This window comes from Didymella exigua, assembly GCF_010094145.1.
Source record: "Didymella exigua CBS 183.55 unplaced genomic scaffold M421scaffold_14, whole genome shotgun sequence".
In the NCBI taxonomy this organism is placed as follows: domain Eukaryota; kingdom Fungi; phylum Ascomycota; class Dothideomycetes; order Pleosporales; family Didymellaceae; genus Didymella; species Didymella exigua.
The window spans coordinates 161,676-184,967 of record NW_022984788.1 but is presented as its reverse complement, the minus strand read 5'-3'; the positions used below and the strand labels follow the sequence as shown (position 1 = coordinate 184,967).

Genomic DNA, 23,292 nt, shown 5'->3' with positions numbered 1-23,292 from the left:
TATGCAAGCTTCATTCGCCTCGCGTGTGCAGCCCTCCGTTTCGCCTCCGCTGACCTCGGCTTCAGTGCCTCAACCTCAGTATTTATGTCTGCACCTACCGCAGGTGAGGCAGATACTGAGCATAGCGGGTGTTTTACCTGTGATGTGTTCACTTGTGACGTGTCGTTGAAGAAATGGATTGGCAGAGGCGGGTTTGAGGGCGTTGATACTCTGATCTGCAGGCTTCCAGTGGTTGTTGCGAGACTTGTGGTGGAATTGAGCGGGCTTCGCTGTTCCGAGTCTGGACTGGGGACTAGAGGAGCTGTTTGAGCTGACAGGGGTGGAGGTGGTGGTGGCGGGCGCCTGGGTTATCTTGGTGGCTCGGACGTTCGGATGGTGCTCTGTATATCTGGAGGCGACATGGGAGTCGTACTGTCTTCGGTAAGCTGCTCAAGGTGGAGTGGTCTTGGCGAGGGTGCTGGTGAGCACTGGCTCAGTTTGTTGTCTGCCGTGGTTGGGGGAAGAGGTTTTCGTTTCAGCACTGAGCCGTACTGAGGCACTATCGTACTACATTGGGGCTGAAACGGCACCTCAGAAGGCAAAAGTGTGCTGTCGGGTTGTGACAGTGGCAGCGGTAGGCTTGTGGCTAACGTGGTGTCTTCACGTGGGTGCATGTTTGGTTGTCCACCTTCCTGTGTCTGGGCGGCTTCAGAAGCGACTGTAACAAGGTCCGCTTGTGGCGGTGGTGGCAAGGAAGTTACGGCAGAGGTAGTATCCTGTTGTGAGGGAATGGGTCCAGAAGCGACAGGAAGACTGCCGGATTTTAATGGTGGCAGTGGGAAACTAGATATCAGCGTAGTGTCGTCTGGAGTATTCGTACTTTCTGATGCCATAGGCGGACTGTTGGGCGCCGATGGTGGGAGCGGGCAATTAATAGCATCATCTTCGACAATGGAATAGCCCTGCGTAACTGAATCGCTCGATGCCAATCCTGGGTCGACTTCTTCAATGTTCGAAATGCTAGCTAGGACCTGCATCATCTCATGTCGTGAAGCTATTGATCCTGTAGTCGATGATATTGTAGGTGAGCGGATGAGCTCCATCTCAGGGGGATGATCGCTTGCCGCAGTCTGAATCATCCAGTCCCTTAGATCGTCTTCGAGTGACGGCTGACTTTGGTACGGAGGCATATTCGATGGAAATGAATGATGTGTTAGATGCAGCTTCTGTATATCTACAGGTCGTGGACGGTAACGCTTCGCTAACACTGGTATTCTGATTGATGCTGTTGTGGATGCGATAGATTGAGTCCGTTCGATAATCCTGTCAATTATAGCATTCAGGGAAGAGGACACGGATATAGATCTTCGGTCGGCCTGGTCGTTTACTACAGTCTGTTGGGGACTTACAGAATCCGAAACCGACATATGTAATGCGTCGGACTTGTGTTCACTTCGTGATAGATCATTGCTTTGCCGAAGCGGCACACGATTGCGATCTTTGAGTCCTTGTATGTCTAGGGACATCTAGAACGCTCGTATTCATAAGATCGCCTGGCATACTCCCGTGTAGCTCAGCTGGCAAGACTTCAGTACGCCCCACTGCCACGGAGTTAGCGACAATGGTTCAGACTCATTTACAAGAAGACCTACTTTCGTACTTGTCACTCAACTCTGAAGATGCAACACTCAAAGCAGAAAGATTCCTAGAACTTTTCCGCCGTGAGTAAGGCGCACGAACGATCTCGCTGTCAGATCGAAGCCAGGGACGAACAGGGGCTTCGAAGATGGGGTCCGGTACAGATCCTCCCAAGCCAGCGCATTGCTCCACGGTTTGCATGACCTGGATCGCTCCCAGTAAGACCTGATGTGTGTTGGCCAATGTTTGTTGTCTATGAGCAATGCGCTTCTGGTGGCTCAGCGTATAATCAAACTTGCGCTTCATCCTCGATATCCCGTCATCGTCCCGGTTGCTGCGGACAGACTCGATGCAGGTTCCAATATCAATCAGTGCCACGCGAGTATTGGAAAGAACCTTATCGATCCAAGCCTTTCTATCAGGCCATGATTCCAAAAAATTGCTGACCGTCGGGGACAGATAAAGTCGCGATGCTTCAGTAAGGTCATGCCTTGTGCGCCAGACAAGGCTCGCGAAGAGTTCTGCCCCGGTAGAACGTTTGTTCGACGAAAAAACAAAGTCTGCGTAGCCGAATACTGTTGAAGTCGGGTTGGAGGCGATCTTCGCATCTTCCGATGAGACGCTCTTCTGGTCGACGGATCTTCGACTGGACGACATGCTGGTGTCTTGACCTGTCTGTTTCTCGTTGCGAGGGAATTGTATAGGCATTCTCCCCTCAGTACTGACTTTTCCTAGAGAAGAGACGTCATTGCGATGTAACATCCCGGGTAAGAACAAGCCCACACCTGGCATCATACTTCCTGTAGACGTAAGAATAAGTTTGAGCTGGGTATATCAATAAGCAGGTCGCGGTGTTTTTACAATTAATAGAAACGACAGAGTAAGATCACCTAGAGATATGGGTAAGACGGCACGCGGTCGGGGATCAGGGATCTGCGTCGTTCCTATTCCCAGCCTCTGACACAGGGCGTAGATGATAGGGCAGAATAGAACGGCTCGAACCTGAACGCCGCCACACAAGCGATGGAGGATGGTGTCACAAGGCTGTGAAGGGCCAAAAAATGCGGTGTGCCCGGGAACGAACGTCTACTGCATTTGCTCAAAAGTACTTTAAGAAAGCAGGATGTTGGTGATGCGAACTACGTGCACTACGGGACAGCGCAGTGTACGCTGGCCTCCTTGTATCAACATTTCGACGAGAACTCCCTATTAAAATGGAGGTGAAACTTCGATTATGCCTGTTAACAATAGTCAAGACACGGCATTGACGCCTTTGGGGGCCAAATGCAGTACGCAAGGCCGAGCGCACAGCAGGAGGATCTACTCGATTACCACGCCCAGTTGTGGTGCGATACATTACTCTTGCTGTTCTAGAAATAGCTCATCCAACAAATGTCATTTATTGTTGCCTTCCTGCTGTTACAACGTTCAGGAGGGGTGGGATGGTGGCTTTCGTCAACCTTCCAGCCTCCTGATCACAGCCTCGCTGAAAGATCTGGGTGGTCTGACACGTTCTCCAGCCTCGTTCGTCGCTTGTACAAGAGCGGGGAAGATGCATAATCCACCAGACTTAATTTCCTGCTTTTCCTTCCAATCAAAGTCCCATGAGCTCGGCTGTGAGAAAATTGTAAACGCAAAAAGCGCAGATCTTTTGAGAACCTCGTTCAAATTATGTTTGCGCTCCTGGTTATTCATGCGTGAACCGGCAAATGGCTGAAGTATGCTGTCCAGAATCTGTGCTAACCCAAGGATAGCAGCGTTCCGCGAATCTGACGCTGTCAATGGATTACGGACGTAGGTGGAGTGCATCAACTCTGCAGTTGTAGCTCGCCAGTGAGCTGCCTTCAGGGTGTGTGCTGGGAAAGTTAGCTTTGTACGAGAGAAGAAGTTAAGAGGAGATTCACCTTTGTCACCAGTGTCTATACTTGAGATCTCGCGCATAGGCGCACACAATTCGGGTGGCAAGAGACTCTCCGAAGACTTTTTGTAACTCTGCAGTCTGGCAATGATAGCCCAGGCGATAAAGAACCTCAATGCTACCTCCCTAGTCGCTACATTGTCGAGTAAGGTGCTCAAGGTCCCAGCGGAGACCGGCAGATCATGTCCTAATGCTATGATATCGTCGTGGTCCAGGAGCTCGTATGTCACAGGTTTGCTGTGGTAGTAGCTCTGTACGTGGTTCTTGATCAAGTTACCAATCTTCGACATCTCTCCGGAGATGGCCTGATCTTCCAGAGGTTGCGGGTAAGCAGCGTCCGCACCCGACATTAGCGGGCTTCCACCGTGAAGCGGTCGCGTGTACGACATTACTCCCTTCTAAGGCGGTACCAGTGCTATATTATTGACCTCAGAATCCTGTACATGACGTCCTCGACGTTTGCCGTAGCAGGCCCACAAGATGAGACCCGCAATCAGAGCTCCAGCAACCAGGCAGCCAATGGCTACACCACGGAAAGCGCCTCCTCCAAGACCCTCAGATTTTGATGGCTTTGTTGTCGACATACTTGTTGCAGCGGGTCCTGTAGCTGTTAAGCCTATGGTGGGTGCTGACGTTACGGCCGCTCTTCCGCTGAGTCCAGTCGTTGTGCTTGCGACCGTCGAGGTAGGTACTGGAGATGAAGCAGACGGTATACCTTCAGTATAGATATTGAATGATTGCTGCTGGCAGCATCCGTTTCCCGTTGTAGTAACCCACTTGACCACTTTATTTCCCTTGTCCCAGCAGTACCACACGTATCCCTTTGTCCAGACCGATGGCAGCAGGTCGATAAAACCGCCAGGCTGAGGTGGTTCTACCCTTAGAAGATTTTCGTTGCCTGGCGGCTTGTAGAAGGAGATAGGGATCATAATTGTGGAACTCTTGTAGCCACTGGAAGGTAGGTCATTTGTCGCGGTGATATTGCCGGTTGCTACGAGGATATCAGGCATCTTCGAATAGATCTCAATATCGATTGTGCTGGGAAGATGGATGGTTTCGACCGTACAATGAAAGGGGTAAGGCTGAAGACATCAAATTCACCATGGACTTAATACGGAGATTTAGTGATCGAGGTATTGTCTACCACCAATCGAGGGCGCAGTAGTCAGCCTAGGCTGCATAAAGGACCCCACTCGGTCTCATATCCGATCGTGATTCTGATTTACCTGGCATGACCTGAAATCCATTGGTATATTGAAGATAGAATTCCCTGTCGGGGCCTCCGAACGTATAGAAACGCTACCTAATGGGCGCAGAAAAGACCACGACGTATAACAAATGCTCTCTAAAGAAGATGATTATACGAACCAGAGCATCCAGCATATGATGACAGGCCCCGATGACGATGTCAGGATACTGTGAGTGCGGAGCTCGAAGTTACTAGGGTGCTTCTGTACATACGGTCAATACAGAAGCGCAAACACGAACCAAAGTACCGCACAACGGCCCCCATGCAAAATGATCCGAGCCTTCGTCCTTCACCCCGCTTCCTTAAAAACGCGTCGTCAGATTGGGTCCAGGTGTTAGGGGCCACGATGGCGTTCTTCAGTGATTGTTGTGCCGCAAGGCTGTAAAAAAGCGCAGGCGCCTGCATATCATCCTTTGTTAAGATGTTCAGCCTGCCGAAGCATGCTGAACACCGAAGCACAGCCTAGCAGCACACTGACAACGACTGGACAAGATGGGTGCTGTGACAAAACCGCACATGGTGATCGGCATCGACCTGGGTATGACATGTAAGTGGTACGAGGAAGAAGAGTGAGAGGGCGCAAGGTACGGTCCGCAGTCTTCGGCACTACCGTAGTGTCCACCTTTGGCCAAGACCAGGTGCACGTGTCCATCTCAGCTCACATCGCGCATACTAACATTCGAGCTCCACAGGCACTGGTGTATCGTACACGAATCTTTCTATCGGTAGTGAGACTGTTCGCTGGGTTCGAAGATGGCCAGGTCGCTTCCAGGCCAACGAGAATAAGGTGCCTACAGTTGTGGTCTATCCCATAGGTAGCGATGAACCATCATCATGGGGTTTCCTATCAGAGACCACCGCAGAGACTACATCCGAGGACAAGGAATACAAAGAGTGGTTTAAAACATGCCTCGATGCAGATAAGCTACGGCAGAAGCAGTTCGAGGATCCTAAAGGCGCGCCCACGAACCTGCAGGACGTTGAACAATGGTACCGTGACTACCTCCGCAAGATGTAAGACTATCTCAAGTTCAAGCTAGGTGGTGAGCTCGCAGGAGTGACTTAGATAGACGCAAGGATTGAATTCATCATCAGCGTGCCAACGACTTGGGCTCCAATACCGACAGTGGAGAACTTCAAGCGCCTTGTGTGCGAGGCGGGCTTCGGCTCCCAAATACAACACAGTGTCAACATTGGGCTTACTGAAGCCGAAGCTGTTGCTGTGCATGTATCAATCGAGGCACCTGGCATTTTCCATGAGAACGATATACTGCTAGTCTGCGATGCAGGAGGCGGAACCACAGACTTGAGTGTTCTCCGCGTGACTGGAACAGTTAACCAAGTCATCAATCTGCAACAGCTTGACGTCGTTTTTGGCGAGACGATTGGAAGCGCGGCGATCGACTACGAGTTTGAGCAGCTTGTTACGCAACGCTTGATAGCCGCTCACGAGAGAGCACCCGCTACCAGTAGACCCAGCGGATGCAGCCTGAGAGATGATAAAGAGCAAAGACTTTTAGGCCGTCAAATGCGAGTATGGAGCACCAGACGATACGCCTATCTTTAGTATCGCTATTCCACAAGTGCCATACTCTTACAACAATTGTTCACCCAAGGCTCGGGTTCGCAATGGAGAACTTATGTTCGACCGGCACGACCTACAGCGTTTGTTCGACAAGCAGATTGCGAAGCTCTTCAAGCTCATCGACGCTCAACTCGAGACACTACAGCAGAAATTCTCTAACGAGCGAGTCGCGCATCTTGTCCTGTCAGGCGGACTCGGTAACAGCGCATACGTGCAAGCCCAACTCCGGAAGCACTACCGAGACACGGCCATCCCGAATGCGAAGTCGCTCTCAATTCGCATAGCGCCAGACCCCCAGCTTGCTGTTTGCAAAGGTCTCGTTGCCGATCGTGTGCGCAAGCTGCTCACCTTGCATTCAGTACTTGGCTGGCGCTGTTGTCGAGCTTCTTATGGCACGGCTTGCAAGATCGCCTACGATAAGCGTAACCCAGACCATCTAGGCAAAAAACTCGTGAAGGATACTCTCAAGGGACGAATGTATGTCACACAAGCAATCGCCTGGTTCGTGAAAAAAGGCGAGCCTGTTAGCGTCGACAGCCCAATCGTACACCGCTTCTTGAAGAATGTCAGTGCAGGAGATCCTAGACGAGCGTTCCCAACGAGCGTCATCACGAGCGTCATCCCGAGCGATTTGGAAGCCTCTCAGCTAACAGAGCAGATGAATGACCGCAAGTACACCATGAAAAATCTTCAAAGTACCTGCTGACATGTTTCGATAGATACACGGCTTCTGTGTAAGACCTCTTCTGACCTCTCAGCTGCTGATGAGAACAAATTTGTCGCCAAAAACTCACACTTCTGGTCCCTGAAGAAACAGTACCTCCGCATCGAGTATGAGATCCGCTTCATTATCGGGCCCGCAGATATCCGCTTCGAGCTGTGGTTCGACGATCAGAAGCTCAGCCGCGACGAAGCCATCTCCGTCGAATGGACACCTGCAGCACCGCCTTCGTCGGAGAACTTCGAACCTGCAACATACGGACGAGTGGAGTTGCCGGATACTCTACTTACGAGCATGAGTGGTGACCTGGAGAAAGGAAGTATCGATAGTCATCTGAACGGGAAGATTGAGAGGACAGGCACGAACATTTTAAGGAAGGACAGGGTCAACAGCAGCGAGGAAAAGAAGAAGCGGAACATAAGTGGGCTCCTGGGTAGAACGAGAGGTGAGAAGTGGTCGATCTCTACATAAGCCCGTCGAGTGTGACCAGGAATCTTTGCCAATACTTCGACTATCTAGATCGCATCAACTAAGTTCTTCCTTCTTACTACAATGCGAGACACCTTGCCACATCAACCGTACTCAGAAGGCCCAAATAATTCCCGTTTTCCAACGTCAACATCATATTTTATGCTTGGTTTAGGTACTTTTGATTTGACGATAGCTGTGGAATGTGGCTGGCGCAGTGATTGATAGTATTGTGATTACGCTTTTGGAACCTTAGATTATGCCAAATTGATTACATCAGAGCTTCAGCCACGGCGCCCGCGGCCGGACTCGATGCTCACGGAGATCCCGGTGTTGAGGCCGGAACCCGGCGTGATGCCAGTAGTGCGGCTCTGCGTGGCATGGGCTTTCGCAACGCTCCGGCCTTACAGACGATGCATCAGTTTGCTCGGGTTTTGCAATGTATGTTGGCTGCAGATGATCAAAATTTGAAGCGCTATGAATGTTTTATTTTGGGTATATCTTACATTGACATCCAAGTAAGTGCAGCTCATTCCCCTGATTCTTTTCAACGCCAACGAGGAGGGTGTTTAATCCCTTCTTATACAAGGCTAGAGACCTCCACGGTACATCGTGTGGCTGTATCTGTGACATCGCTATTGGACTTCTCGACACAAAAGGTATGACAGACAGCGGCCAAGAAGCCTCGATGGGTAATCTTGAGCACTGTGTCGAGCTGATGTGGTATTTGTGGGTGCGCGTCGAACGCCCTGCTCAGAGCATGCCTGCGGCAGCCAAATCACGGTAGACTTTCTCAGGCATAACATTGCCCTCGGTATCCTCCATCTCGACCACGTTTTCAGCAGCGGTCTTCTCCTTCTTCTTATCCTTCTGGATCTTCTTCCAGAGCGTCTCAGCTTCCTGGATGCTTGTGATCTCTCGGAAGAGCGTTGTGTTGGTGATACCCAAGCATTTAAGACCGTGGATGTGACGAGGCTCGTTGAAGTGCTTGTCGAAAGCACGCCGCCCCATGTAGACAAAGTTACCGCAGATCTCGCAGGGAAACTCAACGCCCAGACCATGCAGCTTGTACAGCCAGTATGGGATCGGCTTGCCGTCCCAAGCAAGGGGCAGCTTGAGAGGGTTGTAGATCTTGTCTTCGCCGTCTGATTCGTCATCGTCGTCCTTCATGCCCTCTGCTGGCTGTTCCGCATACAGCTGCTCCAATTCTTGTTGCCTCTCGCGCTCCGTCATACCCTGCTTGCGCTCGACGTTGACCTTTGTATCGCCGCGTTCGGTCTGCATGGCCGCGGCTAGCTTCTTGATCTTGAACTCTCGCTCAGCCACGGCTCGCTCCTTGAATCGCTGGATGTCTGATGATGCACCGCTTGTTCGAGCCGGAGCGCTGTTGTTCTTGCTCGCCTCTACGGCCTTCTTGTGCTTCTTGCCAGTCAGGTGGTTCTCAAAAACCGACTCTTTTGTGAAGCCTTTCTGGCACGCAGCGCACCAGATGCCCTCGCCTGGTGCGTCTCCATTCGCTGGCGCTGATGATGGTACGTTTTTTTCCCAGCCTGGAATCTGATCTTTCTCCCACAGCTCTTGGAATTCCTTGTCAAAGCTAGCGAACAGCTTGTCGAGATTCTCCAGGGGCTTTGTTCGGCGAATGAAGCTTTCGAGGTACTCCTGCAGGGCCTTTAGGTACTGGAAATAAGGCTCTGACTTCTTCTGGTCGCGGCGAACGCTGCCCTGTTGCCCGGTGAAGACATCGAACAGATCGAGGTACTGCAGATACGTCAGGCGGCGCGCGTGCTGGTGAACAGACAAGTTCAAGTACTGTTCGTGAAGCGTAGTCAAATCAAAGAAACGACCAAAGCCCTCCTCTCCAGTGAACATGGAATCGATGGCGGCAATCGACTGAGCTTGGTCTTCAGGTGACCGCTTCTTGTAGGCCTTTTCAAGATTCTCGACAGGCTCGTTCGGGTATCGACGGTGGAAGTCTTTGATGTTGCTGATCTCCTTCATGAAAGATTCCATGGGGTCGCCGTGCGTGAGGTTGCGCACCTCTTCGTCCCTTTTGCCTTCGGCATCTTCGTAGATGGCTAGTAATCGGCTAGACTGGGTTTCCAGCTGCTCGAGGAATCGCGCAATGTCGTGATCACGTGCTAGACGGTCGCGAATCTATTTAGGGATGATTAGTTAGGTACGAGCGGGCGCACCCTGAGTACTCACGTGTGGAGGGTCTTCGAGAAGACGCTCTGCGACGGCATCCTCGAGGCGCTCAAGGTCCTCGTGGATCTGGCGCTGTTCGTCCAGAAGCATGTTTGCGATCGCCTGTATCTGAAATGAGTCTTCTGTATGGTAGCAGATAGGTAAGTGTAAGCTAAGTACCTTCAGCGGCGTGGATGTTGGCGCATTCGAGGTGGAGACGCGCTCAGATAAAGTCGAAAAGCACGCTAAGCAGGGTTTCGCCGAGAAGCCGTCTCCGCAGGCAGCTCCACCAAACTTTCTTGCGTATCATTACTGCACCCTCACTTCACCACCGACCCCGAAGCAAATTAACACGTACACGACCGACAGTATGGCGGACGGAATCGATCGAAATGCGGACGACAAGATGGAATTCTCCACCTCCAAGGAGGTCACGGTGGCCCCTACCTTTGAGGCCATGCACCTGAAAGAAAACCTTCTGCGCGGTATTTACGCCTACGGATACGAATCGCCCTCAGCTGTGCAGTCACGTGCAATTGTGCAGGTCTGCAAAGGTCGCGACACCATTGCGCAGGCGCAGTCTGGAACGGGAAAGACCGCGACCTTCTCCATCTCGATCCTCCAGGTTATCGACACAGCAGTGCGCGAGACACAGGGTACGCGGTGATTCATACGTATGGCAAGCTGTAACTCACGCGTGATAGCGCTTGTTCTCTCACCCACTCGCGAACTTGCGACCCAGATCCAATCGGTCATCATGGGTCTAGGCGACTACATGAACGTGCAGTGCCACGCCTGTATTGGAGGCACAAACGTTGGCGAGGATATCCGCAAGCTCGACTATGGCCAGCACGTTGTGTCTGGGACACCCGGACGTGTTGCAGATATGATTCGTCGCCGCAACTTGCGCACGCGCAACATTAAGATGCTCGTTCTCGATGAGGCCGACGAGCTCCTCAACCGTGGTTTCCGCGAGCAGATCTACGACGTATACCGCTACCTGCCTCCTGCGACACAGGTCGTCGTGGTCTCTGCCACACTCCCTTACGATGTTTTGGAGATGACCACCAAGTTCATGACCGATCCCGTTCGCATTCTCGTCAAGCGTGACGAGTTGACTCTGGAAGGCTTGAAGCAGTACTTCATCGCTATTGAGAAGGAGGAGTGGAAGTTTGACACCCTATGCGATCTTTACGACACACTCACCATCACACAAGCCGTCATCTTCTGCAACACACGCCGAAAGGTCGACTGGCTGACAGACAAGATGCGTGAGGCCAACTTCACAGTCTCGTCAATGCACGGAGACATGCCTCAGAGAGAGCGTGACAGTATTATGCAGGATTTCCGTCAGGCAAATTCACGTGTGCTGATCTCGACCGATGTCTGGGCTCGTGGTATCGACGTTCAGCAGGTGTCTTTGGTCATCAACTATGATCTGCCTTCTAACCGTGAGAACTATATACACAGAATCGGCCGTTCCGGTCGATTTGGACGCAAGGGTGTCGCCATCAACTTCGTCACCCAGGACGATGTCCGCATTCTCCGCGACATAGAGTGTAAGTCAAATATGTTGAAACGATGAAAGCATCGCTAACAACATGCAGTGTACTACTCTACACAGATTGATGAGATGCCCATGAACGTTGCCGATCTTCTGGCTTAAGCCCAAATACTAGCCACATCATCCTATGGTTTGCAAGATTGGGGTCAGACCTGGCGTTGACGGTGTTCGAAAAAGTTTGACGAAATGAGAAAAAATGCAGGTTCGCAGAAGTGAGGGTGGAGGAAAGGGCTCTATAGCCGTTCAGTAAGTTAGCGTGCTACCAAAGCAGCGTGAAGTCAGCTGACCCAAATGCCTTGAGCAGTACCAAATTGACAGACGATCCACGAAAACGACACTCCGTTCAACAGATTATCTCTTCGTCATACACTAACACTTGGCTACGATCATGTTGACTACGTTGTCTGTTCATGGGACACAATGGACTTGTATCAAAGGATTCACCCCTCTTACAGGCCGCGATTCCCGCATCAACCCTTCGAACCGACTATTTCGCCCAATCTCGACCGCCGCATGATCGCCCCACAATTCTTTAGGATGTTGTTTCTCCGCAGCTGCGTCTGATTCTGCACGCGCTTGATCCTCTGAGAGCTCATGCGTGTCGTCTGCAGAAGGGGCTCTTCGTCGTCGGCGCACAATGAGCAACGCTCCGGTGAGACTCAGGATGACACATGATAGTCCTGCGACTGAGAATCCAATGATGACTTCTGTGTGGTCGTTTGGCTCCGGCGTCGCGCTTGCGCTTTTCGTTGCAGGGGGACCGATTGCCGTTGGTTTGGTCGAAGGCACTTTTGCGCTCGAAGAGGTGGGCGGCAAACAGCCGTCGATCGAGTAATACACCCATGACGAGTCATAGCAGGTAGCGAGGTGGCCGACGATCTTGATCGCACTCGAGCACACTAATGGGCCCTCATTTTCGCCGTACAAAGTCACTGCGCAAATCAGGCCCACTCCACTCAGCAATAATTCGAAACATACCTGCACAGCCTCGATCCAGCTCTTGAACCTGGAAGCTTTGGCCTTGTGCCACGTTGAGAGGTTTGCACAGCCCATCCGGGTATCCGTTGACGGTGTTGAGCGCACGCCATGAGCGTGTGCATTTGGCGTCAGTGAAGGACGTGATTTCAGACGCCAATACAACTGCGACCAACAAGAGGAAGACTTTGAGACGCAAGAAGATGAGATTTGGCATTGTGGAACCCAGATCGGTAGGTGAGGAGACGCAAGCTGGTCGAATCGGTCCATTGCATGCGAAGGGGCAGTATTGAACTATATATAAGGCCCTCCACATGGGATAATCGGGTAATGCGACGTCATCGTCGTATAGGCTGCGGAGAAAGTATTCAGTTCAATGACCAAGGCTACTCCGTAAAGCTGAACACGAGCGCCATCCGCGCAAAGTGTTAGAATGTACATATCTATGTGGTCAAGCAAATCAGGGGCTTGTCCTTCGAAATTGCGCCATAATCATCTGCATGTACCCTCCTCTCGCTGGCGTGTAGCTATGTGCTGTTCAGTAAGAGTGTCATTAACGAACTCCGTTTTCACCCCCAGCATCTCCGACGATGTCGAGGACTGCTCGACTGTGGCTTGGTCTGACGCTGCCACATCGCGGACGAAGTCCGTTGCATTTCGCGGCACCTTGTAAGTACCAATGTATTGCTCAAATTCCTGACCATAATGCTGCTCTGTTGGTGGTCGTTGGAAGATCTGATCATTCGAACAAATACTGGAAGGGAGATATATGACGATACCAATTTCCCTTTGGCAACACGACGAAGCCAGGATTCTCCTGAACCTGCATGCATTTTCGGGGGACTGAGCTGAGTGTACTTTTCAGAAGTCCATTTGCACTTCGTGTACGTGATTTGTAGCAAGAGCGACTGGCCGCCGATGGCAAGAGCGACTAGTGGGCGGTCGAATCGACGAACTTACTATTGTGGTGTTGCGCCGCTTAGTGGATTGGCTGTAGCATCGGGCTTCGTGGTGCTTAAATGGCGTGTCCGCTTTGACGATTTTTTAAGAATCGCATACTGTGCGTGGCCACTTACATGCTTGTGCCGGTTGCGCCATCGCTCTGCATCCCAAGTATCGCTATCGAATTCTGGTTCAGATGTTGGCGCTTGATCGACTTCGTCAACGCCACTGTCCCCATTGCTGATCTTCGTGCGAATGCCGAGCGAATGAATGGGAAAAGTGTGGTAGATTTGTCCAAAGGCTCTCAATACCTGAGTTTCGCGGAACCATATGAAGCCCGGGGCGCCAGCCGCCCCTGTGAGTGCGCATAGAGCTCCCTGGCGGCGGTTGCGTGGAGACCATCGACGTCGTCTCTGACAGTATGGCCAACATGACGCATGCTATCCACCGTAGCTCAGTAGGGAGATTCAATCGGATCCGCAGTGTAAAGAGGAGTGGTGTGGTGATCTTGCTAGGAAGATAATCGTAGATGATGAGTCGGAGTGCTCGAGTGACAGTCAGCTTCGTAGAGGGCCCGACATCAATGCTTGGAGACTGGAAGTCGAACTACGACATAATAGAGACCCTTCGCTACAGCGAGCTATATATGCGCGGTGATTGCGCGACAAACACTGCTTGAAAAGTGATTATTCGGCCTTTCACGGAATGGAGTTGTTGTTCTGAACAAATGTGTCGATTGAACGATTGAGAGGGGTATGTCGCTTGCCAACGCCTGTAAAACCCAACAACGCCAACATGAAAGATAGCCCCCCATATTTAGTTCGACCAGAACCAGCCGCTTTTCTTCTGAGGTTTCCGGTTTTGATCCAGCGCCGATTGTGTGCTCTGCATTGCCCTCCATGGGCCCTCAGTCTGGTGGGCATCTTCGCCCCGCTGAGTGTGAATCGTTTCGGAGCTTTGCTCGCTACCGTCTGCAAATCGCTTCTTCAGGACAACCTTGGTAGTGATGGTGCCGTCAGTTGCAGTCATGCGTTCCGTGGTTGTCAGTGTGGAGAGGACAGTCGGCTTACTCTCAGAGCTCAACGGCGAAGGGTTGGCTTGTGTCGTGAGCAGTCGCTCATAAGCGTCTAGCTCAGTTTCTGTATTGGGATGCGCTGCTGATGGATTCCCTGCAAGTGTACTCTGCTGAGGCTTTGGCGTTGGTGGGTCATCGTGCTGATCCTCATGATCGTGGGCGTACTCGTAGCTCGGTTCGTCGTGTGTGATATTTCGTGTTGACTCCCTCTTATTGCTTTCTTCCAGCTGCTTAAGCTCTTTCGCGTACTCTCGCAGAGGACATAACCCCATCTGATCGAAGTCCGAGTTCTGCGCATCTGATAACAGCGGATTCTCTTGCGTAGTACGCATAAGATCTTCAAATGCGTTGCGCCACAGGCTGCCCATGTGTTTAGTTCGCTCGTCCGCTTCCAGTGTTGAGGGAGAGTATGGGTTTCTCGTAGCATTCGAATCTCCGTGCTTCGGTGCATCTCCTGGTGGTAGCCACTGCCATGACCACGACCGGGACCAATTGCGAGTTTGTGCATCTTCGTGCCGATGTGTGTCATCGTAGCGGGCGGCCCAGTGCCGATGCAGCTCCTCAATTTCCTTGCCGAACACCTTGCTTGCGTCCTCTTCCAATCTTGTAAACATTCGTTCGAGCTCGCCACCGGCTCTCTTTGCACGACTCTCGAGCCATCTGGCAAACCCATTGTCATCGACATCGTCTTCACAAGTCGGCTCTGGCCAGTCCCAGCTATCTGACCACTCTTGCCCTCTCTTGTTGCCTACTTTCTCCACCAGCTGCTTCTGTTGGTGTGAATTACGCCTCGAATCCTCTGCATCGTTCAAAATAGCCCTCCTCAATTCGCCAGCCTGCTGTTCCAACACCATGAGCTGTTCGCCCTTCATGAGAACCGCATGCACGTCACCAGCACGGTACGATTCTGTCCCTTCACGACGAAGCTTCTCGCTATGCGACTCTAGAGCTTGCAACTCCTCGCATTTCTTGGGATCTGCTTTCCCAAACAAACATTGTTCTCGCGCATGGTGCGCGTTATTGTAGTTGGCGATTTGGGCGGGAAGCGTGAAGATGGTGTTCAGCAGCGATGACACTTGCGAGTCGGCGTAACGGCGAAAGGCGATGAAGGGGTTGTCTTCGGGGCGACCCGGTTTTCGTTGAGGGTCTTCGTTGTTGTCATTTGCCATGTTGGATCTATGAGTATTTGAGGGTTTGCGGGGTTGGAGTGATGGTTGACGATGGTGATGCCTGGAAGCGCCTCGGTTACGCTACCGGTAGGTAGCTATCGATAAGGCTACGCGCCTGCCATTTACTCTACGACGCGAGGCGAAGAGATCAATAACAACGGGATACAACTCTGCTTCGCGCGCTGCAATGTCTGAAGCGCTGTCTTGCACAGTGCCCTTGAGACGAACAATCGAACAAAGCTCAGCGACGAAGAGCATGAAGGGCCTACATCACAGTCTATTACAGGTAACCGTGGAGAAGAGCTCACGGGATGACCTCTATTTTTGCACGATCTTATAATCCAACTATCGCCCGCTTACACTGAACTGAGTCCAACACATCTGATCATCACGACGCATACCACGCATCCGGGCAGCCATCAATTGGCACAATGGTGACTCAGAGCAAAGCTATCTTCGACATACTGCGCGAGATGGAAGAATACTACCCAGAGTATACTCAGGATAGATTTGTTGAGTATCAAAAGCACGGTATTTCACAAGCCAGATAACTACCCCAAATCATTGATGGAAAAACGTTTTACAGTACGCTCCTGTTGCACAACGACACATAAGAACAGGCGTGGCAAGACGGTCCTAAGTTGCCAAAAGATTCGAGCAGGAGCGATTGGCCGCACCGTATGGTGAACGACTTGATCGGATGCAGGAGTATATGCGAGTCCTGCGCCGAGTGTGACGACCCTGACACGCCCGGCAAGACAGGACTTGACCATGCATTGTCTGGGTGGATGAGTCGAGCCCTCGGCTTCTGGCACAACAACATCTGCATTTGGAACAGCCGCCAGAGTGGCTTCGGTTTTGTATGCGAGGAAGTCTATCCCAGAAGGTACGCATTTCGATGAGTACACAGGTCTGATCGCTCCTTTCTTTGGCGACTAAAACGACGACCTGGCTAGCTACAACATGGCGATCAATGCTGGCCCACGTGTTCCTGACATTCCATTACCGCAGCTCACATGTCGGCTTCACGCAACCAGGAGAGGGCCTGTCTTCCGTCCCACGAACCATTCATGCGAACCCAATACCAAAGCCGTGCAGATGCGTTACGGAATGCATCATCGCATCGTTGTCATAGTGGCAACAGAGGATTCAGAGCCCGGTGATCAGATCACCTTGTTCTATAACAAAACATGGTTCAATGATGAGAACCCGTGTCGGTGTCGTAAGGATACTTGTAAATAGGAGCGAAGAAGGAAAAGGGATGCCGCAAAGGCCGCGGCGGTTGAATTGGACACAGATCGCACTAAGCGTAACGAGGTAGGAGCAAAGCCACCTCTAAAGCACAACCATCGCTGAAGCTCCATGGAACTCTTATCGACAGACTGCATATCAGGCACACTGTAAGTTCAGTAGACTATGATAAGTTAGATGGGGACAATGGGAGTGAGCGTAACGACGATTGGGTGTTCATGAGCAGACCTGTGCTGTTTGCGTTCAATAATTTATAATACCCGTTATTTGACTCTATTATAGATGCTGATTGACGCTAAATTCGATGCCCACGTTGGCTTTTAAGGTATCAGCCACTGTACAAACTAAGAAAAAGGTATGCCTACTCACCGTTTAATCTACTGCTCAGCCAGAGCTACATGTGCAGCCTTTCCTCAAGTCAGGATCTGTGGAAGGCCATGGGACACACAAGCTTCGACACTGGAGGCCATTGACGCCGCAATTATCTTTGGAGCAGGGCCCGGTGTACCCTTGAGGTGTTGGGTCTGGCAGTGCCGTGGCAAGTCCTGCGATGACTGACGCAATGATGATTGCAAAGCGCATATTAATCTTCTGTGGTGGTCGATGGTGAGAGTGATGTTTTTGATATTGTCGTAAGGGAGAATGGGGATGCAGTGCCTGATGTAGTAGATTGAGCGACTTGCGAAGTTGAAGATGACTCTGTTGAGCAGATCCGTTGATCAATATATACCAGCCTCGAGCTGCGTGTGACGTCTGGCGTCCCACGGTCCGCAAACCCACAATCAATGCTGTGACCCTTCCTCGACCAATTATCTGGTACCGCCTAGAGGCAACCACGACAACACCAAGCATCCTCAAGAGACATCGACCGGGTATACCCACGACCCGTCGATGGTTCGCCTCGGATGACGTTTTGAGAATGGCCGAGTGCTGGGCGTGCATGGGACGAAAACAAACTTGAGGGCCAGGCTGAATCGAAACCTTAGTAGGGCTTACTTATCATTCCATCATGAGGCTGAATATGGCTCGGAGCCTCAAACTATTCAGAAACAGGTCAGAAACATCAAAATGCCGGATGTTATTTGTGTTATCAGAGCCCACAAAGGAGGCGCTATGTTTGGAGTTGTAAATGTGCGCCGACTTGTCTGCTTGGCTTGCCCAGAGATGCACGCGGCCTTGCGTAGATCGTCGGTGATCGCATGGATCAATTTAGCGATCTGGGGCCCACTCCAGATTGCTGGCGGTGAGGGGCAGGGGGCGAGTCCAGTCGATATCCTGCAACCAGAGCAGGGGAATAGCGAGTGGTGACCTGGCCAAGAAGCCAGTAGAGCAGGGGACACGGCCAACGGAAAGCGAGGAGACCCAGAAACAATGGCAGCTCTTGTCATGGGTTTGATTTGCAGGCAATCAAACAAGAAGGAAACAAAAAACGATACTCAGAGCAGTCGAGATCTGCAGGGGAAGGGAGAACCCACGTTGATAGGCAAAAATTGGAATGTTCAAAGACCCCAAAGAATAATTGAGTGGGTGACGTCACCGGCGCTAGCAAGTGCGACGCTCTTCTTTCCACCGCGACTTGTTCTGTCCGTCGATCATCAAACGTCAATCTTCCGCCGAGGGTTCATCAACATTACTTTTCGACACAGGACGAGGAATACCATCATTAAAATGGCTTGATCTCGAACGTCGCACAATGATTCTTACGACAGCCTTAGTCGCAGACCAGCGATCTTCCCATGACCACAAGTGTATATGGGCGTCTGGTGCAAGCCCACAACTCTGACAATTTGCAGAATTAGCTCGAGATATGTAAGCTCAGATGCAAGTCAATTATCTCTTATAATCAGACTGGACAGGTTATTGTGTTAAAACTCCGCCCCTCGTCACTGTCACGACTTCCTCGAAGCTCAATCCTCGATTGAAACCCGCCATCAATTCAGCTTGAACACCTAAAAAAAATTTGCGGCGTTGTTTTCACATCCATTACCTTCTACCCATGGTCGCTTCTTCTGTGTCGTCAAAGCAAAGTTCTGTATACGCTTGCCCGCTAGCTGGCCCATGCCAACCCCACATTGGATTCGTCCGCAAGGACTCTTCTTATCCTCTTTTACTCCATCTATCCATCTAGCGCATTTAAGAGTATTCTGTTGACCCTTTTGACTGAGTTGAATGAGCACTCGGCCAATGATGTGCCATTGTTTCGTGATGATGCGACCTAGCCATCGAGGTGCTCAATTGGACGGGCGCACAACGGCGAGCTGGAAACTATAAATGACAACAAGGTGCTATAATTTGCATGAAAGGCTTCTGGAACATCTCACTGACATTTTCTGGTGACAAACCTACTTCCAAAAACCACAATGGCACCCTCAAAGCGAAGAAAGACTGGTGGCTCTAAGCCAAAAGCTCAAGATAAGAGAGCAAGGGTCGGGCCACTGCCTGTGACAGTCCTCTCAGGGTTTCTGGCAAGCAGCGTTTGCGTCAACCTTTCTCATGATCTAACACCTAGCAGGGCAGTGGGAAAACAACCCTTCTTCGTCACATCCTCCAGTCACCGGACCATGGTTTGCGCATCGCCGTGATAGTGAACGATATGGCAGCCGTCAATGTCGATGCCAATCTCGTAACACGATCGACGGAATCAAGAAGCAAGAAAGACGATGGGGAGATCCGTATCAAGGAGAAGGTTATACAAATGCAGAACGGGTGCATCTGCTGCACGCTTCGATCTGATTTGCTCACTGAATTGGCAAGGCTAGCCTGGAGTGACGCTGGATTTGATCACGTCGTTATCGAGAGCTCTGGTATCAGCGAGCCCCAGCAAGTGGCGGAGACATTCACTACGGAACTCACTGAGGCTATGATTGATGCCGAGGGGATGGAGACTGAGGAGAAGGAGATCTTTGCCAAAGTGTAAGTTTCTCTAATTGAGATGACCTCTGGAATCGAAAGCTCACGTCTTTCTCAGAGCGAAGCTTGGTGGTCTAAAGACAATTGCCAGCGTCGACACCATGGTCACAGTCGTCGATGCCTTCCGTTTCTTCTCCGAGTTCGATACCGCTGAATTCCTCCAAGACCGCTTCGGCCGCGAAGAAGTACCAGACGAAGACCAACGCACCATCTCCGACCTCTTCGCCGACCAAATCGAATTCGCCAACGTGATCATCATCAACAAGATTGATGCTGTCGACAAGTCGACACTAGGCAGAGTCAGAGCATATGTCAAGACACTGAACCCCACAGCAAAGATCATCGAGTCGAAGTTCTCCAAGGTCGATGTCAAAGAGATGCTAAATACGGGTGTCTTCAACTTCGCCGAAGCAGTCGCCAGCCCGGGTTGGCTGAGGAGTCTGCACGAGATGACCGTCATGGATGTCCAGGGCAGAAAACGCGTAGCGCCCAAGCCAGAGACCCTCGAGTACGGCATTGGTAGTTTTGTCTACCGCGCTCGTCGCCCCTTCGATCCTCTCAAACTCTACCGCCTTATCGAGGGAAAGTTCATCCTGCTTCAAGAAGAGCCTGAAGACGACGAGGAGGAAGACGAAGATGAAGACGAGGGTGAGGATGATGATAATAATGCAAGCAGCGCCGGCTCCGCATCCGACGAGGACACGGCCTCGGCAGGGTCCGACTCCGACAAGATAACCGACGGCGGCGAGGACAAGCCTCCCATGTCCGACAAAGAGATCCTTGCAAGCAAGAAAGCTTCACCTTACTTCGCCGGTCTGCACCGCAGCAAGGGCATCTTCTGGCTCGCGACCCGCCCCTTCCAGATGGGCTCTTGGTCGACCGCCGGTGCCATGCTCACCCTCGGCTCTGAGATGGCGTGGTTCTGCTGCATGCCTGAGGAAGACTGGAATGCGGATGCCGAAACTGTGGCCGCTATTCGAAAGGACTTCGAAGGCGAGTGGGGCGATCGAAGACAGGAGCTAGTCTTTATTGGTGAGGGCTTGGACGTCGAGGGCTTGACGAAGATGCTCGACGCGTGTCTTCTGAGCAGGGCGGAGATGAGGAAGTGGGAGAAGGTCATGTTTGATGGGAAGACCGATGCGGAGGTCAAGCAAGAGAAGCTGCAGGAGTTGTGGGATGATGGTTACTGGGCTGAGTGGGCATCGGTGGAAGAAGACGATCATGATCACGAGGGACATCATCACCATTGAGGATCGCCATATCTTATGGTTGCGTTCTATTCAAAGCAAAATAACGAACCAGTTGTCAGTGTTTAGCCACTCCGCCTGGAGTAGCACTTTTTGCCTCTGCACTTGAGGTCGAAGTAGTTGAGCACCAAGTCATCCTGGTTAGGGATGTTGTGGTCGACTCCCGCAGCACTATATGCCTCAAATTTCCCAGTCTTGCCATATGTGTACTTCGTCCAGCCTGGCAGCGGGGTGTTGGGAGTGACCTCTTTAGGCTTGTCACTGATGCCAAACACACTTGTCCACTCCTTGATCTCTTCCTGCAAATTCTGAGGATACAGGATTGTATCGTTCAATCCGTGTAAGACCTGCAGCTTCGGCCTGAATCCGTTGTACCCTGGGTACGCATTCTTGACAATCTTCGCCCACTCTGGTCCAGTCTTGATGATCTTGCCTGTCGCACACGCATCGCTCCACACACCGTAGCCATCACCCGCGAAGCATCCGAATGCGACACCCGCCCATGCACTGCCTGCAGCAAACAAATCCGGATAGCTGCCGAGCAGCACATTTGTCATCATGGCACCGGAACTTGTGCCTGTGACGAAGACTCGAGAGGCGTCGGCGTCGTACTTCTTGATGACATACTTGACCAGCGACACAATGCCCAGTGCATCACCGCCACCGTTGTGCGTAAGTGATTGCTTGCTTGAAACATCCCAGCATTGGTCCGTGGCACTAGGAGTGTCCGGGTAGATCGAGATGAAGCCGTATTGATCACCTGCAGATGCCCAAGAGCGGTAGTTGAAGACATCTTGAGCAGTACCGTGGCACCAATGAGGTGCAACGAGGATTGGTGCGTTCTTGGGAAGATTGGCCGGCACGTAGATGTAGCCGGTAACATTCCGTGGATTGGGCCCAAAGTCGAAAACTTGAGTCAGGTTGGAACTGAGGGAGTGTGCAGTATGCGCTGCTGTGAGCAGCAGACCGAAGGATTTGAAGAACATAGTGATGATAGCTCTGCTGCAGTGTAGCGCCACAGGCTCGACACTTCGTTCTTATACTCGTCTTCAACCGGGCGAGCGGCGAGCACTAACGGCAAGACCATGCTGGAGCCGTGATGTACGTTAGGCTTTGGCGAGATATAATATGCGTTCGGCTGTACCTGAGTGTCATTTCACCGTTCCGTGACTTAAAGAGGTAAGGCTTATTTCGGGGTGGATGGTTGAAGATGTGTGTTTGTTGTTCTGTTCCGCGTGGCACCGGTTGGTTCTTGCCTGTTCGGGAACGGAGGAGGCGCTCCTGATGAACTTGCCCTTGCAATTCTTCCGGCCCCCATGGTGCTCTACACAATCCTCGTCGTCTTCAGATCTTTCGCAGATCTTTCCTTTGCTATTTCAAGCTGTTCGTTGACGGCTCAACAAGGCTTCTGGAGCCCGTCGCTTGTTTCAATAAACGCATCCAACCGTGAGACTTATTTGCCGATGGAGAATCTTCGACTGTCGAATCATCGGCTGCCTTGGAAGTGCGCAAAGATATGAATTAACTTGCTGTATACATGACTTGAAGTCTGAACGGCTGTCCAGCAGCCGTTGAATGATTGAAGCGTGATCCTAATGCCGATTTCTGGCTCCTTTCATCGCCGCATAGTGCTTCTGGGCTTTCCACCTGCTCTTCCACTCTCTCCCAACACCAATGGACTCACCCGAAGGGAGATTCTTGCGCGCTGTCCCTCTTCACGCCGTCCCTCTCTTTCTCGACCAGACATGCTGTCGCACTCACACTGACTACGACACACCCCATCACCTCAGTCTCTCTTATCTGCAGACCGACAGCAGCGTTCGCGCCCTTCTCGATCGCGTCTGCTGTCAGCCTCTCAATCGCCTGGTCTCGAGCTTGGTATAAAATCTGCGTCAATGGCTTTGGTTCACCACAAGAGCCGGTGATGCTGCTCGAAAGCGACTTGATGAAGGACGAAGGAATTTTGTGGGTGAAAGATGCTGTTCCATGGATAGCGCCAACCAGGCGCGTTATTGTGTAGCCAGGCAGACTTGATGTTGTGCATGTGAGGATTGCGGGGGTGAGGCTCTTGGGTGTGTTGTCGATGGAGTATGTAGGGAGAGCGGAGTTGGTCTTTTTGGAGCCTGCATACCAGCTAGGCCTACGACTATGCTTTACAGGCATGGTTGAGCGGCGGTTGGTCAACATGTCGTATGCTTTGCGTCGATTCAATAGTAAGTTGGGTGCTGTTGGTGTGACATCTGCCTAGTGTTGTTGGCAGAGACGCGGTCTTGCTAGGGATATGGATGCGAAGATATAATGCGAGATTAAACATCTCCTCAATCAGCGCGATAGGCATGTTATAATGTGCGCCGGCCATGACGTTGGTCGCGATTTGAAACGTAGACAGGGCGACGCCACGAACAAGCGCAAAC

General features: G+C 51.6%; 13 protein-coding genes across 13 annotated transcripts; 4 read left to right on the top strand and 9 right to left on the bottom strand.

Moving 5' to 3' along the window:
• Positions 1-342: 342 nt before the first annotated feature.
• Positions 343-2,274, bottom strand: M421DRAFT_391868 (uncharacterized protein; the record flags this gene model as incomplete). Its single annotated transcript, XM_033590012.1, has 3 exons — positions 343-1,302; positions 1,469-1,580; positions 1,632-2,274. The coding sequence occupies 3 exons, from the start codon at positions 2,272-2,274 to the stop codon at positions 348-350; spliced, it is 1,710 nt and encodes a 569-aa protein (XP_033448474.1). The 3' UTR covers positions 343-347.
• A 666-nt stretch (positions 2,275-2,940) lies between these two features.
• On the bottom strand, positions 2,941-4,690 carry M421DRAFT_391859 (uncharacterized protein). Its single transcript, XM_033590011.1, has 2 exons — positions 3,979-4,690; positions 2,941-3,930 (listed from the first exon to the last, which is right to left on the bottom strand). The coding sequence occupies exons 1-2, from the start codon at positions 4,543-4,545 to the stop codon at positions 3,073-3,075; spliced, it is 1,425 nt and encodes a 474-aa protein (XP_033448473.1). The 5' UTR covers positions 4,546-4,690; the 3' UTR covers positions 2,941-3,072.
• Positions 4,691-5,276: 586 nt separating this feature from the next.
• On the top strand, positions 5,277-7,561 carry M421DRAFT_5288 (uncharacterized protein; the record flags this gene model as incomplete). The annotated part of the gene is made up of 5 exons (XM_033595065.1): positions 5,277-5,331; positions 5,477-5,798; positions 5,862-6,253; positions 6,333-7,064; positions 7,128-7,561. 5 exons carry the CDS (start codon positions 5,277-5,279, stop codon positions 7,559-7,561), a joined length of 1,935 nt encoding a protein of 644 aa, XP_033448472.1.
• A 750-nt stretch (positions 7,562-8,311) lies between these two features.
• On the bottom strand, positions 8,312-9,856 carry M421DRAFT_101082 (uncharacterized protein; the record flags this gene model as incomplete). Its single annotated transcript, XM_033586600.1, has 2 exons — positions 8,312-9,715; positions 9,767-9,856. 2 exons carry the CDS (start codon positions 9,854-9,856, stop codon positions 8,312-8,314), a joined length of 1,494 nt encoding a protein of 497 aa, XP_033448471.1.
• A 259-nt stretch (positions 9,857-10,115) lies between these two features.
• Positions 10,116-11,411, top strand: M421DRAFT_5286 (ATP-dependent RNA helicase fal1; the record flags this gene model as incomplete). The annotated part of the gene is made up of 3 exons (XM_033595063.1): positions 10,116-10,401; positions 10,450-11,304; positions 11,353-11,411. 3 exons carry the CDS (start codon positions 10,116-10,118, stop codon positions 11,409-11,411), a joined length of 1,200 nt encoding a protein of 399 aa, XP_033448470.1.
• Positions 11,412-11,779: 368 nt separating this feature from the next.
• M421DRAFT_5285 (uncharacterized protein) lies at positions 11,780-12,501 on the bottom strand (the record flags this gene model as incomplete). Its single annotated transcript, XM_033595060.1, has 3 exons — positions 11,780-11,893; positions 11,946-12,241; positions 12,288-12,501. 3 exons carry the CDS (start codon positions 12,499-12,501, stop codon positions 11,780-11,782), a joined length of 624 nt encoding a protein of 207 aa, XP_033448469.1.
• Positions 12,502-12,776: 275 nt separating this feature from the next.
• On the bottom strand, positions 12,777-13,665 carry M421DRAFT_92510 (uncharacterized protein; the record flags this gene model as incomplete). The annotated part of the gene is made up of 4 exons (XM_033598040.1): positions 12,777-13,038; positions 13,245-13,315; positions 13,361-13,581; positions 13,626-13,665. 4 exons carry the CDS (start codon positions 13,663-13,665, stop codon positions 12,777-12,779), a joined length of 594 nt encoding a protein of 197 aa, XP_033448468.1.
• Positions 13,666-14,042: 377 nt separating this feature from the next.
• On the bottom strand, positions 14,043-15,728 carry M421DRAFT_101080 (uncharacterized protein; the record flags this gene model as incomplete). Its single annotated transcript, XM_033586599.1, has 2 exons — positions 14,043-15,448; positions 15,602-15,728. The coding sequence occupies 2 exons, from the start codon at positions 15,726-15,728 to the stop codon at positions 14,043-14,045; spliced, it is 1,533 nt and encodes a 510-aa protein (XP_033448467.1).
• Positions 15,729-15,915: 187 nt separating this feature from the next.
• M421DRAFT_156568 (uncharacterized protein) lies at positions 15,916-16,338 on the bottom strand. The gene has a single exon (XM_033587621.1). The coding sequence runs from the start codon at positions 16,241-16,243 to the stop codon at positions 16,022-16,024; it is 222 nt and encodes a 73-aa protein (XP_033448466.1). The 5' UTR covers positions 16,244-16,338; the 3' UTR covers positions 15,916-16,021.
• M421DRAFT_420753 (uncharacterized protein) lies at positions 16,266-16,918 on the top strand (the record flags this gene model as incomplete). Its single annotated transcript, XM_033592588.1, has 1 exon — positions 16,266-16,918. A coding segment is annotated over exon 1 (275 nt), but the record flags the coding sequence as incomplete, so codon positions are not given.
• Positions 16,919-16,931: 13 nt separating this feature from the next.
• On the bottom strand, positions 16,932-17,878 carry M421DRAFT_156580 (uncharacterized protein). Its single transcript, XM_033587622.1, has one exon. The coding sequence runs from the start codon at positions 17,661-17,663 to the stop codon at positions 17,106-17,108; it is 558 nt and encodes a 185-aa protein (XP_033448464.1). The 5' UTR covers positions 17,664-17,878; the 3' UTR covers positions 16,932-17,105.
• Positions 17,879-19,081: 1,203 nt separating this feature from the next.
• On the top strand, positions 19,082-20,881 carry M421DRAFT_63619 (cobW-domain-containing protein; the record flags this gene model as incomplete). Its single annotated transcript, XM_033596072.1, has 3 exons — positions 19,082-19,195; positions 19,234-19,634; positions 19,690-20,881. 3 exons carry the CDS (start codon positions 19,082-19,084, stop codon positions 20,879-20,881), a joined length of 1,707 nt encoding a protein of 568 aa, XP_033448463.1.
• Positions 20,882-20,943: 62 nt separating this feature from the next.
• Positions 20,944-23,041, bottom strand: M421DRAFT_5282 (carbohydrate esterase family 1 protein; the record flags this gene model as incomplete). The annotated part of the gene is made up of 2 exons (XM_033595057.1): positions 20,944-21,877; positions 22,563-23,041. 2 exons carry the CDS (start codon positions 23,039-23,041, stop codon positions 20,944-20,946), a joined length of 1,413 nt encoding a protein of 470 aa, XP_033448462.1.
• Positions 23,042-23,292: the final 251 nt, after the last annotated feature.